This window comes from Myotis brandtii, unplaced genomic scaffold, assembly GCF_000412655.1.
Source record: "Myotis brandtii unplaced genomic scaffold, ASM41265v1 scaffold165, whole genome shotgun sequence".
NCBI classification, from domain to species: domain Eukaryota; kingdom Metazoa; phylum Chordata; class Mammalia; order Chiroptera; family Vespertilionidae; genus Myotis; species Myotis brandtii.
In genome coordinates, this window is record NW_005356042.1 from 12862227 (window position 1) to 12879702 (window position 17476).

A 17476-nucleotide genomic window follows, 5' to 3' on the forward strand; every position below is an offset into this window, starting at 1 on the left:
ACAGCTGACTACTTTGTCAGAGGCACTGACCTCTTTTCCCTGAGATTGTCAAATAAAAAAAAAATGACAACAGACAACACAACAATAGCCATCCCAAGTGAATGAATCAAATTATACAGATTTCTTTGTCAGATCCTCAAAAAATGCATTTTTTTGGTGTGCCACAGAATTTTAGTAATTACTTTATGTGTACCATGAGATGAAAAAGGTTGAAAACCACTATAATAAGGTGTTAAGGAAGAGTTGTTACAAAAAGGGACTGTTGAGTTGAGAACCCAATGATCCAAGCCATAGGCCATATCCTGGAACTGTTACCTACTTGAGTAGAAAAGTGCATCAAGGACTCAGACAATATCTAAGAGGTATAAGATAAATATAACATCCTTCTCTCTCCACTCACCTATTGCAGGAAACCCTTCTTGGCATATTTGTTTAGTCTAACCCAGCTCAGGTGCCATTTCTTCCAGGAAGCTCTCCCCAACTAACTCTACCACTGCCAGTTGTCACACTGATTTCTTAGGTGGCAAAGGAGGATAGATTGAAAAAATGCAAAGTGGACTGAAATGCATGTTTCCACAGAAATTAAGTATCCAATCTCCAGGACCCAGTCCATGATAGTATTAGTGTTCAATAACCTTGCCACCCCTCCAAGATTAGTAACAAAGCAAATTATGCCATCTTTGTATTTTGTCCACACATTCTGCCTCTGGCATTACCACACCAGACCTCAAAGCATTTGTTCACCTGGTTCCAGTGCTAGACTGTGAATTTTTAAAAGATAGTGAGCTGTTTGCTTGTTGCCTCTATAATGTTTTAACACACAGTACAAACTAAATACAAAGAGAACAAATTAAGAGCCAAGTTTCCCTTATTACAAAAAAAAAAAAAAAAAAACAGAAAAAAAAAACTTTGTTTTGAGCCTTGCTGCAAAGGCAAAATTTACCATTAGATTCAGATCCTTTATGTTCCTCATTAGAGAGAATAAAGAATGTGGCACTTGGCACTTTCAGATGTTCAGAGTCTCCTGCTTTGGATTTTAAGGACAATGCAAAAGTACCTCATGACTGGGGAACATATGGGTTGATTAAATTCCTAAAAAGAGAGAAGTCATTCATTCATAGCCCCCTATCTAGAAACCTAGAAATCTAGAAAGCACACACACACACACACACACACACACACACACACACACACACCATGATGAGAAATTACATGGAACCAGGTTAAAGCAAGGTTTCAAGGAAGCACAGCTGCTAAATATCAGGCCCCCACCCTCAACACACAGCCTCCCCCATAAGTGGACCCCTGATTTCCTGCCCAGCTGATCTCCTGGGCAGCGCACCCATTTTTAAGGTCTGATTAGCTTGTATTGACAGCGCTACAGGAAGTGGGAAGGGTGGGTAAGGCTTCTGATTCCTCTGAGCTAGGACAGGCTTCCTGAGAAATGACCATATTCACCTCTCAGCTCCAGAGGCAGTAAAACAACTATTCAAAGGCTGCCTACTCTACTTTCAAACTGAAAAACTGACAAAGCCAAACAATCATGTCTTAATAGAATGATCCTCCTACCAGTACCAGAACATGCTAACATTTTCTCTCTGGACATTAACATCAGCTATATAAGGGAACCTCTAGCTTTCTATTTACACTGATCCTTTTATTTATTTATTTTTTAACTGAAGTTTGTTAAATTTCCAAACTAAAGTAATTAGTCTGGATTCTATGTAGACAAAAGCTAGTATGTTTAAAAAATAAGACAGAATTTGCATCAGAAGCTGTGTTTCTGTGTGTGTATGGCAGCTTAGCTCTCCACACAGCTGTAGCCATTTAGACTTGTTCAGGCAGCACTGTGCTTTTCCTCCTATTTAAATTGTTATCTGAAAATTTTTCATAGCTAAGAAGTCAAGTTCTCATTTTAATATGATGTATTTTAGGTATGCAGAAACTCAATTCACTCCAGATAAATAACCAGAATACAGTGGAGACACAGGGGGGCTAATAAATATTTTGCCGTGGGGCAGTCTGGTATAATATTTTCTGCAAACACAGGACTTCATTTTCCCCCTAACATGGGGTCTTGACTCCAAGGAAGAGATTCCACCAAGGTTTATGGAGGTAATTAGATATCAACACTCCATTTTACAACATGGGTTAAGGCTCTGGGTCCTTGAGCAGTGAGCAAGTGTGTTCCCAGGCGTGCGTTCCCAGGCCTACGCACCCAGTGCACACACTGGCTCTCTGGTGCTGTGGGGGGTGATTAAAGTGTAATAAACAAACCAGATTGGGAGAATTAACGTATTGAGAGAATACCCTTTAATATGTGCAAAGGATCATCAGAAAGCAGAAAACCAGCACCAAGGACCTGACAGGAGTGAGACTCCTCTCACACTTCATGAAGGCCTTGTCTATAAACTAAAATGGGTCAAGGCCCTTCCTTCCAATTCAACTTTTTAAATGAAATTAAGAATCAGATCTCCAAGGCAGGAACGAATTACACTGCTGAAGTTCAGGAGAGAACAAAGACGTCCCATGAAATACCATTCAAGATACAGATTTACAAAGGGAAGAGAGCAGCTGACAATTCAACCTAATCTCCCATTAAATACCAGCTCATTTAAACACATCCCGTGGTGCCCTCCACATCTGGCACATGACTGGGGCTGGCAGATTTATTTCCAGAGCTCGCTCGCCTGCGCCTGCCCCCACAGTGGCCTCCCTCGCGCCTTAACGGGGCCACTCCACTTTCTTTAACAAACCTGGTGTGATTTGCAAAGATAAGGATGTCCAGATTTCGTTACCACCTAATTACTAGATGCTCCATGTCTTTTAACACGGGGGAGGATTATTACTGGCATTTTCCTTTCATTTCAGCCATCATAAATTTAAAATGGGAGAAGTAAATCTCTCTGCAGCGTGTCACTTAGACCCTAAGCCCCTGTGTTTGGGAGTGATAAAGGATTCAGACTAACCCTTGGCTGGTCTCTCTCTTACAAGTCCCAGGGGTTACATTTTATGGAAGCATGATTTTAAAAATAAGCTTCATTCTGGGTCACTAAAACATTTCAGGACTTACAGTGGAGAAGAAGGGGGAAAACAGGCACTTGCACATTATTTTTCCAGCTACTTTGCTAAGAGTGAAAGCTCCCAACCATACTAGGAAAATCTCCCTAACATGCATTAAATCTAGCCTCACCCAGCAAGTCCTTTGTCTTTCCCCAGTACTTCTCTTCAGACAAATAGTTGTTTATCCAACTCTAGGAACAAATATGCTGAAAATACGATGAAATTTTCAATTTTTTTTTTTACTCAATTGAATATCCTCCTAATGGTGATAGAAAAGAAGTGCCATCTGATGTTTTAATTGAAATTTTAACCAAAAGAGGCATGGCCAGATTTCTAATATGTTCTAACTACAGTACTTCCCTTCCTACAATTACACAGCTAATGTCTGCATTGAATTCCCTAATTTCTCATTATAAAACAATTGGATTTCATCGCGCAGTCTTTAATTGCATTGTTTCTCCTGCTAGAATAACTGCACATTCTTCTTGGTGAGATGTTGAAGTTGTTGAATGACAAATCAATAAAGGTCAGGCATTCAGATTTAATCAATTATTATTCCATCTCAAAGAAAAATCAATGAGGGGCTTGAAGTAGAGTTGTAAAAACAATCTACATCACTGTACTCAAAACCCCAAATAATCTCCCACAATCGCACAAAAAGAAAACAAAACTCGAAAAATAAAGCAGGGTCGAGTGCACTCACACTTTTCAGAGTAGGACTAATGAAAATTATTTTCAGAAAGTCAGCCTTGGGAGAATATTAGCTGGTGCAAAAAGGCGATAAGGGAACAAAACATGGAACTCCAACCCACCTATGGGACTCAGAGGAGACCACAACCACTCGGGCTGGGGCTGAGCGGCACAAGACATCCTGAAGGAGCTGGACCAGGTGAAAGTGCCCCAGGTGGTTCACCTGGAAGGTGGTCTCCAGACCATCTTTTGTGAGGCTCCAGGGTAGAGCGAAAGCCGCTGCGTTGCACACGAGCACATGCAGAGACCTGAAAAATAAAACAACCAACGTTATATAGGCATAAACACTCTAAAATCAAGGATAACTCATGCTCTCTCTGGAATAAACAATTATTCGCTATCTTCAAGATTCCAGTCCCTTGGAAATAGGATATCCCAGAATGCCGCATCTTAAATCACTCTGAAGGGGAAGGGCTTGGACTTGGAGTTGGCAACTGTCCAGGATTGCTGGTGGAAGGAAGGGGTTCCTGGGATGCAGGACGTTCAGTGCTAAAACCAGGGCCGTAGTGGGCAAACCAGGTTGTGTTGGTCACCTTGGGTGGAACCTAGGTTCTACCACCTAACTGAATCTATGCTTCTTAATTCTTCCAATTCTCAGCTTCTTCAACATAGTCCTTAAAGTAAATATAAAAGAAAAATATGCTGCAAAAAGGTGAACGTAGGAACCAGTATTTAGTAGGTGCTCAGTAAACTTACCAAGGTAGAAATGCTCTGTCTAAAGAGACAGGTACATATGGTTTGTATATTTCTTCTAGAAGTAAGATTAAATCTACATTTCAGAAATGAGCTTTGGAGGTAGGTAAGTGGAGGCCTCTTATAATATTTTATTTGGTATATATTTATTTCATAATAAAAATTTTAAAAATATTAAGTAAGCTTTTCCTGTGAATAAAAATCCTAAATCGTTTATAAAGAAACTGTACTTGTGGGAAATCATCCTAAGGTACTAATAAGAATTTTATAAAGAAATATATTCAAGGCTACCCAGTGTTGTAATTGCAACATAAAAACAACATATTAGAATTAAACTAAATATACAATTGGGAAATCATTAAATGAATTTGAATATATGTATATTATAGGAAACTATGCAGCCATTAAAATAACAAATAAACAAATCTATTGACCCTGGTAAAACCTTCATGATAAAAAACAAAATATATACTATTACATGATCACACACATGCACAGAGCACACACACAGTGGTAATGAAGTATACACAAAAATGTTAACAGTAGTTGTCTTTAGGGGTGGGTGGAAATGTAGGTAGAGAAAACAGCACTGGTATTAGACCTTGATTCAGCAACCTTGGTGCTTGAGTTTTGGCTAAGAAAGAATTCAGAACCAAGACTCAAACTATAAGAAAAAGTATATTTAGAAAGTCACAGAGAGAAGTGAGCCTTACAAGTTATAGAGGCAAAGGAATGGCGCTTGAAGCTTAGGAGAAATAAAGCGAAGTACACTCAAAAAAAAAAAATTCCAGTAGGTTTAGACAGTGATAGTGTCTGGGTCCTCAGTCCTAAGAGCTATTAAAGCTGGGGATTTTAGGGGAGGTCCTAGGGGAGAATCTCAATAGAATATTCATCAGCTTTCCAGGTATATGAAATCAGGGTCATGGTCTCCAATGATTGGTCAGCACTAGGGTAGGGGGTCCTTAGTCAATGCAGCTTGTTCTGATGTCAGCCATGGCATCGCTTGTCTGGTGTTGCTGCATTTCTGGGCCTGGAGCTGAAACACAACTGAGGCCTAGATTTTGTCCCTAGGAGTCAACGATTAAGGGAATGGTTGTGCAAGGGCTTGTATGGGAGTCACATGAGGCCACTCTTTGGCCCCTTGTTCCTCTCCAAGGGTGTCTACCACATGACTAGGGACCTACCAGGAGAGGAAAGGTGAGGGGAAGGTCTGAAGCACATGACCAGTGATATGAAAGGTCAGGGGGTCTAAACCGCATGGCCACCCCACCGATATGCAAGGGGAGGAAAGGTTATCCTGGGGCCAAGGTCCTTGTTTTCCCAGTTCTGCTAGGCACCTGGGGCTTTCCACCCTGGTGACCTCCTGTACCTGGCCCAGGGTCCTTGCTCTGCTCATGTCTAACTGCTACCACAGAATCCAATGTGTCTTAAATTGTTTTCTTTCTGAGTTCATTCATATTTTCTTCATCTTTTCCCTATAATTAACATATGATATCTTTATAATAAGAAACAATATAATCAACTAAATGCTTGATAGAAAAAAAGCATTTGGGAATTTGGCTAACAAATAAAACAAGAGAAAAAGAGATAGGGTGGGGTTTTAGAGTAGTACTGGATGATAAGTTTAAAGGTCTGAATTTTGTCTGTTTCAGACAAATCACCAAGGACTTTGAGTTTCTAAATCCTGGAAATTAATGGGAGCTGGTAATTGAGGGTGATGTTTTCTTATACAGTTCAAATTCCACACCAATGGCTTGCAGGTAATATTTCCTATGTGATATAGAAAGTAAAATAATTTCCTGTATTTTTATTTTTAGAAAGTCAATGCTCCTTTATAGAAACTTTTCATAGAGCTATTACTTTTTCTAACAATGTGATTTTGTTTCAACCTCATAAAAGACTGTAGCCAGAGTCATGCATTTTTAAAAACAAACATTGGTATGTAATAAAGGGAAGCATAGCCCGGCCCATTTGGCTCAGTGGATTGAGCATTGTCCTATGCACCAGGAGGTCAACAGTTTGATTCCTGATCAGGGCGCATCCCTGGTTTCCTGCTTGATCCCCAGTTGGGGGTATGCAGGGAGCAGCAATTCATTGTTTCTCTCTCTCATCACTGATGTTTCTATCTCTCTCTCCTCCTTTCTCTGAAATCAATAAAAACATATTAAAAAATAAATAAATAAAGGAAACACTCTAAAAACTAAAATAATGTTATCTAAATAAAGTAAAAAGGAACAATGACAAATTCGTGCAATGCTATAAAGGACCTATAGTTTTAATATATAAAGAATGCTTACAAATCAATAATAAAACTTCTGAGTCCTGAGGAAGTATGGATAATGACATTTTAAAATTTTATAAAACTAGATTACAAAGTAAGCAATACAAGATGAAACATGTTAAACTCTACTAGTAGCAAAATTGTAAATAAGATTTTCTCTATTAAATGAGCAGATTTATTTATATTATCTTTTTATTTTGTATAAACTTGGTGATTACATTCCTGTAGTCTATATATTAAGTTGAAAATATATATCATAAGAATTAGAAAACTTCACATTATTTCACTCAGTCATCCTGTTTCCGAGAGTATATAGGGGGCAGTGCTGAGGCAACAGTTCACACCTTGAGAGAGAAATAGTTTATCACTGATAATGTTTAGAATTGCCACTGTATAATCATAATAAAACACAGCAACCTTTAGTCAGTTTTATTATTGGTTTTGAATTCTCTACAAATCATGCTCCCCCATTTTGCCTACATATGGGGCACAGCCTCTTATAACCCTATGATATGCCACTGCTTCTATAGGGGGTTAAATGATGGACCCTAATAGATATGTCCACTAGGAACCTGTGAATGTGGCCTTATTTGGAAAAAGGATCTTGGCAAATGTGATTAAATTCATATCATGAGATGAGATCATCCTATATTAAGGTGGAACTAACCAATGACAAGTGTCCTTACAAAAGAAGAGCCAGGCAGGAGACTCCAGAGAAGGATATATGAGGACCAAGGCAGAGACTTCAGTTTTGCATCTAAAAGCCAAGGAATGCCACTGATTGCCCACCTGCACCAGAAGCTGGGAGACAGGCACTGAATGGACTCTCCCTCAGAGCATCGAGAAAGAACCAACCCTGCCGACACCCTGATTTTGGACGTCTGGCCTCCAGAACTGTGATAGGCTAAGTTTCTCTTGTTTTAGGTCATCAAATTTGTGGTAATTTGTTATACCAGCTCTAGCAAACTAAGACAAGTTTCCAAGTTTCCTTCCTAAGAAAATACTCAAAATTTATATAAAAGTTTACTCATAAGGATGAGTCATGATTATATTTGAGCTAGAATTGTAAAACGTATATAAACTAGAAGTACCTTAAAATCCAACAGCAGAAGAATGAGGAGCTAAGCCCCAGTATCCTGTAAAGTACCGACCAGATTAAGTCACTATCACTTCTTCTGTCTCTACCCTTCCCTTTTGTCTGCAAAAGAAAATAAAACTCTTCTAAGCTATTTTTTCAGCGTTCCTCTGTCTTTAAGACAGGCCTTGGAATTTGGAATTTTGACACCATAACCTCTTCATAACACCTTTATCCCTGCCTGTGCATTTTGTCAAGAAAATGCAAACTGAATCAAGTAAAAAAAACTTGCTTACCAAAGACCTCAGCCTGGAGGACCCAAACACCCTTTCCAGTTTCACCAAATTTTAATACCCTTTATTAATGTTAACTGCATAACACCAGAGGCAAAATATATACCCTGTACCTAAAACTTGTCACCTCCATTAATTAAAAACAGGCTTATGGAATATGAAACTATAAAGTGCTAGACTTTTTTTTCTAATTGAAAAGACACTTAATTGGTTTGTACAAAAGGAAAAGAATTCCTTTAGCCTCGCTTTAATGAGGTTTTTATTATTCAAATGGTACATTTTGCTCAGTTTTGACTATAAGCCATTGCAATTCAAAAGGCTCTGAGATGATTAATATTTACAAAATATCAAAGGAAAATTCAATAAAGATAGAATGGAAACAAAAACAGTTTCATTTGGATTCCAAAGTTGATGCTATTAGCACTTTCAGGGACTGATATTTTTCTTCTTTGGTGGATTCTGATCTGTGAGAGGTGAGTGAGGACAGGAAGGGTGGTCTTGCGTGGATAGCACAGGAGATTCTAATAGGTGTGTGTGTGTTTGTGCGCACACACACACAAGTGCACCTTTGCACCTGCTCTCTGTGTTTCTGAACTACCATGGAGAAAGCTTATATCTCTTTATTGAGTGGACCCAGCACCTTCTCTGAGCAGCTGGGGGTGATGTTTAGAAAGTAGTAATCAATTGCATCCTTGAGGGCCAAAACATTTCTTTGGGCCAGAGAACAACTACTCAAGAATAAGGAGGGTGGGATTCTAATAATTTACCAGTGGGAAGCTCTGCTTGTTATCCATGGGCATGACAATTGGCCAAGCTTCTATCCAGGGTGGTCTTAGGTGGTACTTCTCACTGGGAAGAGCACTGAATGGTGATAACAAACTAAAGAGGGTCCTAGTCCAAAGATTGTCGCCTACTGGGCTTTAGATAGCTGATCTCTATGTTATCTTCCCACTCTCCCTTCTTTTTTCCATTTAATTAGGGTATAATTGACATGTACTATAATATTAGTTTCTGGTGTACAGCCCCTCAAGATTCCCATCCATTGACTGTCCCTCTCTTTCTGGCCTTTTCGATCTCTCCCTCTCCACGGGTTTATTCTTGCTGTCTAACGGGCTAGTCAGGTTTTCCTGACCATGAGTTTGGAGAAAACCAGGAAAGAAAGTGGAGGAAAAAGAGAGAGAGAGGAAGATAGACAGGAGAGAGTGCTGGCAAGAAATGTCACCTTGACAATGGGGCTCTTTCAAGGGGTACCAGCCTCTCTTTTCCCTTTTATGGCAACCTCTTTCCTTGCCCAACTGCACTTCTTTTCACCAAGCCAACTGAAGTCTGTCTCATCACCATCCAGAGTCTATCAAAGCTGCTTGGAGAGGAAAGGCTTCACAAGCTCTACATCCAACAACTTCCTTTCTGTTGAGATTAGACCTCTGTCGCAAAAGAGCCACTCCTTCCTCCCTGAGTCCTGGACCCCTTTCCCATCTCAGTTTCTGAGATACATCTAATCTTGGACCTCCTCCTAATGCCACCACTGCCTCATTTTCTGCCTCCTCCAGCCCTTCCTCAGCTACCCAGAGTTCCATTTTCAACCTCCTTTGAGTGAGTCTCAAAACCTTTCCCTACAGCAATTTCATCCTTTACGATGGCAAACTTCTCACCCACAGCTCCAGCCCCTATATCCCTAAGTAACAGAATCTCATTCCTACTATCCCAAATCTAAACTCTTTATCTTCTCTCCAAGTTTTCCACCATTAGAAATGTTCTTATTTCTGCAATGGGAGATATTCTCTAACCAGTCTCCTAATATAAACACTCAGGAAACATTTGCTGCCGGTTTATAGGCTAGATCCCAAGTGGGGGGTGTGCAGCTGATCTATGTTTCTCTCTCATCAATGTTTCTATTTCTCTCTCCTTTCCTCTCTCTAAAATCAATAAAAACTTAAAAAAAAAAGAAACCTTCAGACCTAGGTGATTTGGCTCAGTAGATAGAGCATTGGCTCGACCTACAGACTAAAGGGTCTCAAGTTCGATTCTGGTCAAGAGCACATGCCCAGTTTGGGGGGGAGGGTGGTGCAGGAGGCAGCCGATCAATGATTCTCTCTCACTAATGATGTTTCTATCCCTCCCTCTCCTTTCCTCTCTGAAGTAAATAAAAATATCTTTTTTTAAAAAGGAAACATTTGCTATCACATCTTCTCCCATAGTCTCTATGACTGATCAATGCCAATATCTCTAGACCTTTCAGGGTCTCTTTAATACTTTGTCTAGTCCTTTATATTTCCAATGAAGTGGTTGTTATGATGTTCTGTCTAGTTCTGATTTACATGTCCAGTGTACCCATTCCCAACCTCCGTGAGCACTGACTTAATATTCTGTTCAGTCCTTTACATTGCCAATGAAGTGGGTGTTATGATGTTCTGCCTAGCTCTGATTTACAGGTCCAGTGTACCTATTCCCAACTGCTATGAGCACTGACTTCTCCAGAAAATTGTCCCTGATTGATGGGCATCGTCACATCTGGAAAGTCATGCCCCACAGCCAGGTACTCTCTGAAAAGAAGAGAACCAACTCCATAATTCCTTCTCCAGAGCTCCCTATAGGATCAGGCTGAAACTAGTTTCCAGTTTAAATAACCTATTTCTCTCCTCCTTCTCTTGAGAGCACTTGCCCAATAAATCATCAGAGCAAACATCCCCATCCCAGGCTTGATATCTAGGGGACCCAAGCTAAGACAATGTTATTCCACATTTCTTGTTCGATATCTTTAGATTTGGTCACTGCAATAGCCCATAGCTGGCCTTGCCAGCTCTGCCTTCACCCTTACTGGACTCATTATGAATACTGGGGCCAAGTTAAAAACATTATCTATATATGTAAAAGCCTAAGCAACTGGCCAACCGGCTGACCAGTAGTATTATGTGCACTGACCACCAGGAGGCAGACGTTCAACACAGGAGCTGCCGAACTGCTGTGACTTGGTAGCTGCGGTTCTTGGGTGACTCACCTGGAACCAGAGAGGAGGGAGCCCTATTCCAGGGTGTGTCACCCGAGAACCACCCTCTCACAATCCTGGACCCCTCGGTGGGAGGTCAGAGAGCCGGTTTTGGCCAGGCCAAGGGACCCCACTGGTGCACGAATCCATGCACTGGGCCTCTAGTAAGTGTATAAAAGAAATATTGACAAAGACATTTTTAAAATGTATACAACTAAATTACAAACAACCAGTACACAATTTAACATGTTAAACTCCACTCCTAGTAAAAATTGAAAAAGATAATTTCAACCTATCAAATTAGCAGATTTATTTATAATATTATTTTTATTATGTTATAAAACACTGATTGACATATGTATTCTTACACCCTGAAGATGTATTGTTTTAAGCCAATACATTTGTAGTAATTTATTACAAAAGCAAGAGAAAACTAATAGAGGTAATAAATGTTTGCTGTTTTAAGTCACTAAGTTTGGGGGATAATTTAACAGCATCAGATAACTAATACATGCATCATGCTATGTGAAAGAAGCCAGATTCAAAAACCTACATACCAAATTCTTCCATTTATATAACATTCTGGAGAAGGCAAACTCTAGGGACAGAAAAAAATCAATGGTTGCCAGGGGCTGGGTGTAAGAGGCAGGAATTACTACAAGGGGGCAAAGGGAAAATTTGGGGGAGGAGCTATGGAACTGCTCTGTATTTTGGTAGTGGTGAGTCCATGACTGTGTGTTTGTATAATAAAAGGTAAATTTTCTATATGTAAAATGCACCTTAACTTTAAATATGGAGAGAAACAATAGTGCTTTGTGTTTCTCTAGTGTATCAACTACACCCAGTAGGACTACAGCAATCGGGCCTCATTGGTCTTCACAACTCAGGAGTGACTTGCAGAGCACCTTGCACCTGACACATGATGCAAACTGCTGAATTTTATGAAACTCAAGTAAAATATGCATGGACTATTGACAATGTGCCTTGCTCCGAGTTCCAGGAGAATAGCTGAGAAGAGAAGAAAATTTTAAAATTCCATTAGGTAAACCTAACATTGTAGAGATTAGAGAATACTTGTCCATGTGTACAGGACTCATGCTGACCATCCCACTGTCCTTTCAAGAGCTGGCTCAAATCCCACCTCTCCTGTGGAATCCCCTGGACCACCCAACGAAAGGAATGGCTCCTTATCTGAATTGGTAAAACATTTAGTATCTACACAATTCCATAGGCAACTGATGAAGCTTGTCTTGGAGAAGATTCTCTGAATGTTCTGATCAATCACAAAAATCCTCTCTTATGTAATTTTATAACCTACTTATAAGTGTTGTAACAGGAGAGGGGCAGTCCGCAACTTTGTCATGATATAAAACTGACCCTGAGACTTTGGTCATAGAGAATTTTCAATGCATGCCTGTGAAATTGATCACACAGGCCTACAAATCTATAGAACTTTCCCTTGCTTGGAGCATTCATATGATTTCAGTCTGAAAAAAACATCATTGATAGGTCTTGGTATGTCACCAGTCTATTTTAATCATCAAAGAAACCCATAAGATAGAGATCATCACCATTTCACAGATGAGAAAATTAAGCTTCAAAAAGGTTTCCTGCCAGGAATTGAAGGAGCCAGAATTCAAAACTAGGAATATTTGCCACTGAACTCTATTCTTTGCCATGAAAACACATAGGCATTAAAACAAGACAACAGGAAGGCATACTACTGCAGGCCGAGGGGATGAACACAGATAGTGGTCTCCCTGGTAGGCATCCCCGGAGTTGTCAGTGCACACCCTGCACAGCTATGAGCAGCAGTGCTATTAGGTGACTAAGAAGTCAGAATGGGTTAGAATGTTTGAACTTCAGCCTATCTCCAATCTGACTCTCATCCACAGTGATGACAGGAATGGAGATTTCTGGACAGTATAAAAACTCATGACACTTTTATCACATTGCCTTCTGATCCCTGCTCAATGCATTCTTGTGTTACTTTAGTTTCCCACTCAGACAGATCACCAGGATCCTTCACTCTGTCACCACGATCCTTCACTCTGTCACCCTTCATTCTACATGTCACAACCTTCTCCATCTCCCAAGGGTTACTCAGAAGACATTTCCTTCCTCAAAGAATCCTTGAACCTCATCTGGAAAATAAGCAATATTCCCTCTTTTGAACTTCCCAAACATTTCTCTATACCTTTATCAAGGTTGATGATAGTGTGATTGACAGAAAGACAGACACAAAGATCCTTTGACTTACTACCAACAGATAGCTACATGAGCAAGAAAACTGGCTATTTCCCAAGTTCCCTAACCTTCTAGTCACTACCAATACAACAAGCTACTAGTAAATGAGTGGGGGAGGGAGGCTGACATTAGTTTCCTCCACAAATGTCCACTGCCATTCTCAACCCTACTGACTACCCTGAATGCTCATCAGTAACTGGCAACAACCCAACTCCAGCATGCCCAAGTGTTTATTGAACATCAACTTCTGAGTTATAGCATCTCCCAGAAGGCTTTGTCTTCCATTCTACCTGGGGTGTGTCCATTCCTACATTATTTAATACTTTTTCTATCATGTGCTACATGTACAAATGTTGTTTCTGCCATTATGCAACAATCAATGTCCACCAGGAGAGAGGTCTTTGTTCGCCCAAGGTCTCGCATGTGGTAAGAAGCCTTCTGTACATTGCTGAATGTATACATCTGAATCAATGCTATTTTGCCAATGACATTTGGTCTATAGGCCATTACATAGCCATGTTTTACAATATATTATTCCCTAAAAAAAAAAAAAAAAAAGGCATAAAGATGAGGGGGAAAGTTGATTTGGTTCTAACTGATCATAAAGACAGTTATTTATGCTTTGGAGATAAGATCAGCCCATTATGACTCAAGGAACTTACGAATCAAATACATAATTTCAAATATGAGAACTTAGAAGTGTACTTTAAAACAGTCTGTGAGAAGCAGTAGCAAACATCATGGCATTGAGTTACAGTGAAGATTTGTAAATAAAATTGTAACAGCCCCCCCCCCCAAAGAAAAAAAATAAGACAGACTTTCACAGGTTAAATAAACACCCCAGGAATGTTTACACAATTGTGGCTTTCGGGAATTCCATTTCAAACACAACAAAAGAATGAGCTAAGTAGAATCCTATCTAATAATAGACAAACATGGTAATTAACCGTACCTCCAACATGCTTCCCATTGGCTAATCAGGGCGATATGCAAATTAATTGCCAACCAATATGGCGGCCAGCAGCCAGGCAGCTGAAGCAAACATGAGGCTTGCTTGCTCCAGTGAGGGAGGAAGCCAAGGTTCCCCGCCTGCCACTGCCGGCCTCTGAGCTGCATTCTAAGAAACAATGTTGCAATTATAGAAGCTAAAAAAACCCCAGAAACCTGCTTTCAGCCAGCCGGGCCTCAGAGCTGGAGCTGCAACAGTGTTTCAATTATAGAAACCAAACAAACCCAGATACCTGCTTTCAGCAGCCGAGGTCTCAGAGCTGGAGCCGAGCCTCAGAGCTAAAGCCGGCTCTCAGTTCCAGTGATAGCCATAGAAGGTAAATAAATCCCAGAATAAAAAAGAAAAAAAGGAGAGGTTGGGAGCTTCAGTCACCCGCCAGCCTGAAAACGGCCCTCAACCCCTCACCCAGACTGGCCAGGCACCCCAGTGGGGACCCCCACCCTGAAGGGGGTGTGACCAGCTGCAAACAGCCATCAGCCCCTCATCCAGACTGGCCAGGACACCCAAGTGGGACCCCCACCCTGATCCGTGACACCCTTCAGGGCAACCCAGCCAGCCGCCACCCGTGCACCAGGCCTCTATCCTATATAGTAAAAGGGAAATATGCAAACTGACCCTAACAGCAGAAGGACTGGGAATGACTGGTCACTATGACACACACTGACCACCAGGGGGCGACGCTCAATGCAGGAGCTGCCCTCTGGTGGTCAGGGCGCTCTCACATGGGAGGAGCTCTGCTCAGCCACAAGCCAGGCTGATGGCTGCCAGTACAGCGGTGGTGGGGGGAGCCTCTCCTGCCTCCTCAGCAGCGCTAAGGATGTCCGACTGCAGTTTAGGCCTGCTCCCCGCTGGCAAGTGGACATCCCTCGAGGGCTGCCGGGCTGCCAGAGGAATGTCTGATTGCCATCTTAGGCCCAATCCCCCGGGGAGCGGCCCTAAGCCAGCAGGTGGTCATCCCCTGAGGGGTCCCAGACTGCGAGAGGGCACAGGCCGGGCTGAGGGACCCCCCCCCCCGAGTGCACAAATTTTTGTGCACCAGGCCTCTTGTGTTATATAAAGGGCAACACTTTTCAATTTCTCCCTGAAACAGAATGTCATACCATCTGGGGCACTTCTCAAGCAAGTAACAAGCATTCATACTATTTGGAAATACTCTGAAATTCAATAGAAAGGGCCTAAGGACCCAAAATCCCCAAAGCAACTGTTTCTGGTGGTCAGTTGTATTCTTCTCCCAGGAAAGGAGGGGAGAAAGATTATAGAATTACAAGGTGCATTCTGCTTAAATAGCTTGGGCAGGTTTAGTTTGATCTCAAAGATGGCAGCATAAAGCTTAATGTAACAATTCTCTTCTACAGCGACCTCAAGCCCAGGGAAGGTTCCCTACACTCCAGCAATCACCAAAACCAAGACCACAATGCCCAACATGCAGGGTGCATGATACTAGCAAAACTCAGGAGGAGGATTTTAGGTGGCATATAGGCAAGCTTTTTAAAAAGTCCTTATTTGCTGTAATGTACCAGGGAAAAAATATGTAATTAGCCTCTCAAACTCACAATGATAATAATGATAAAAGGGAATGATAATAGCCAGCTTGTTTGATGGTTGTGAGAATTAGAGAGAAATGGTAAGTGCCTAGTCCTGGTCCTGGGAGAGATGGTACCTAAAACAGACCATTTTCTTTTTCTCAGCTGCCTATTTCCTAGGGATTGAGCTATACTTTGGAACATGATACCCATCAATAATTCAGAGATATAAAATATGTATATAATTTTCTCCAACATTTATAAAATACCTATATATTGTTTCCCATGCAGTTACTCAATATCTCTGGGAGATAAGCTTCTGAATAAGTGTGCAAGGAAATAAAGCAAATAACACAAGAGAAACACGAACATGTAAAACCAACATCAGCTTAGGTGGTCAGTGACCACCCAGCTGTGTTTCTAAATTGTAAAGGCTCCACATATTTCAAGAATGTGAGGGACACCATCCAGTATTAAAATAATAATTAACTCAGAGTGTATTCTGCTGTCAAGATAACCTAGCCACACTTTGTTTTTAAATTGGAATAGAGAAAATAATCCAAAACAATCAGCAGGAATAGAGCGGAGCACTGGCTGTATACCCTGGAGACCACCAAGAATTTTTCATTTCATGCACCATTTACAACTTCTTATAGTGAATTCCAGAACATCAGTATATACACTTAACAGAAAATGGAAACACTCTTTGTTATTTCCTTAAATTTTTGCCTCATGTCCATTATCTTGATTATACTTTCCCATTCCATCATAGGCATCCCTGGCAGCAAAATCTCAAGCTCATTTATTCTGAATGGGGGCAAATGTATATCAGGAGTACACCTACCTACATCATACTCTTTTAAGAGGGCTTTCTAGGAAAAATGCATCAATTTGATAATTATGCCACCAACGACACTTAATCCAACTGGCATAATATTTCAATAATGCTATAATTATAGTTGTTCCCATTTTTTCTCCTGCCCTTTACATGGGAACTTTATTGCCCTCTGTTCTGGGAATCTATATATATAAAAGGCTAATATGCTAAGTGTCCCTCCAACCATCCAACCAGTCACTATGATGCGCACTGACCACCAGGGGGAAGACGCTCAACCCAGAAGCTGCCAAGACACACACTGGCCATTTACAAGGAAACAGCACTGCAGACCCGGTGCCAACAAAGCAACACTCGGCTTTCCCCAAGTGGGACACAGGCCCCACCACCACCCCGGAGTGACACCCCACCAAATCACAGCCGATGCTGCCGAGACCCCAAAACATGGCCCCAAGCCCAGACCAGCCCAGAAATGGTCACTGTGGGCACTAGGTAATGACATCACGTGGCAACACCCAGCTTCCTCTCCCTAGCGACTAGCCTCCTTGGAGTTTCTTCAGCCCAGGAACATGACTTGCTTTATAGCCAGGTGCAAACATTTTACTCTTTAACCAAATGTCTGTGAAGCATTTTCCCATGCCTCATCTCATTTGATCCTCACAGAAGTCCTGGAGTAGGTAGATAGGAGACTCGGTGGAATCCTATTTTCTTTTCATTAGCC

General features: G+C 41.1%; 1 protein-coding gene across 1 annotated transcript in view; it reads right to left on the reverse strand.

Moving 5' to 3' along the window:
• The window catches only part of WWOX (WW domain containing oxidoreductase), a 935251-nt gene that overhangs the window by 659374 nt on the left and 258401 nt on the right, over nucleotides 1–17476 (reverse strand). Inside the window, exon 7 of the mRNA XM_005862598.2 lies at nucleotides 3876–4061. Coding sequence (XP_005862660.1) covers nucleotides 3876–4061 — 186 coding nt within the window. The remainder of the gene's footprint in view (nucleotides 1–3875; nucleotides 4062–17476) is intronic.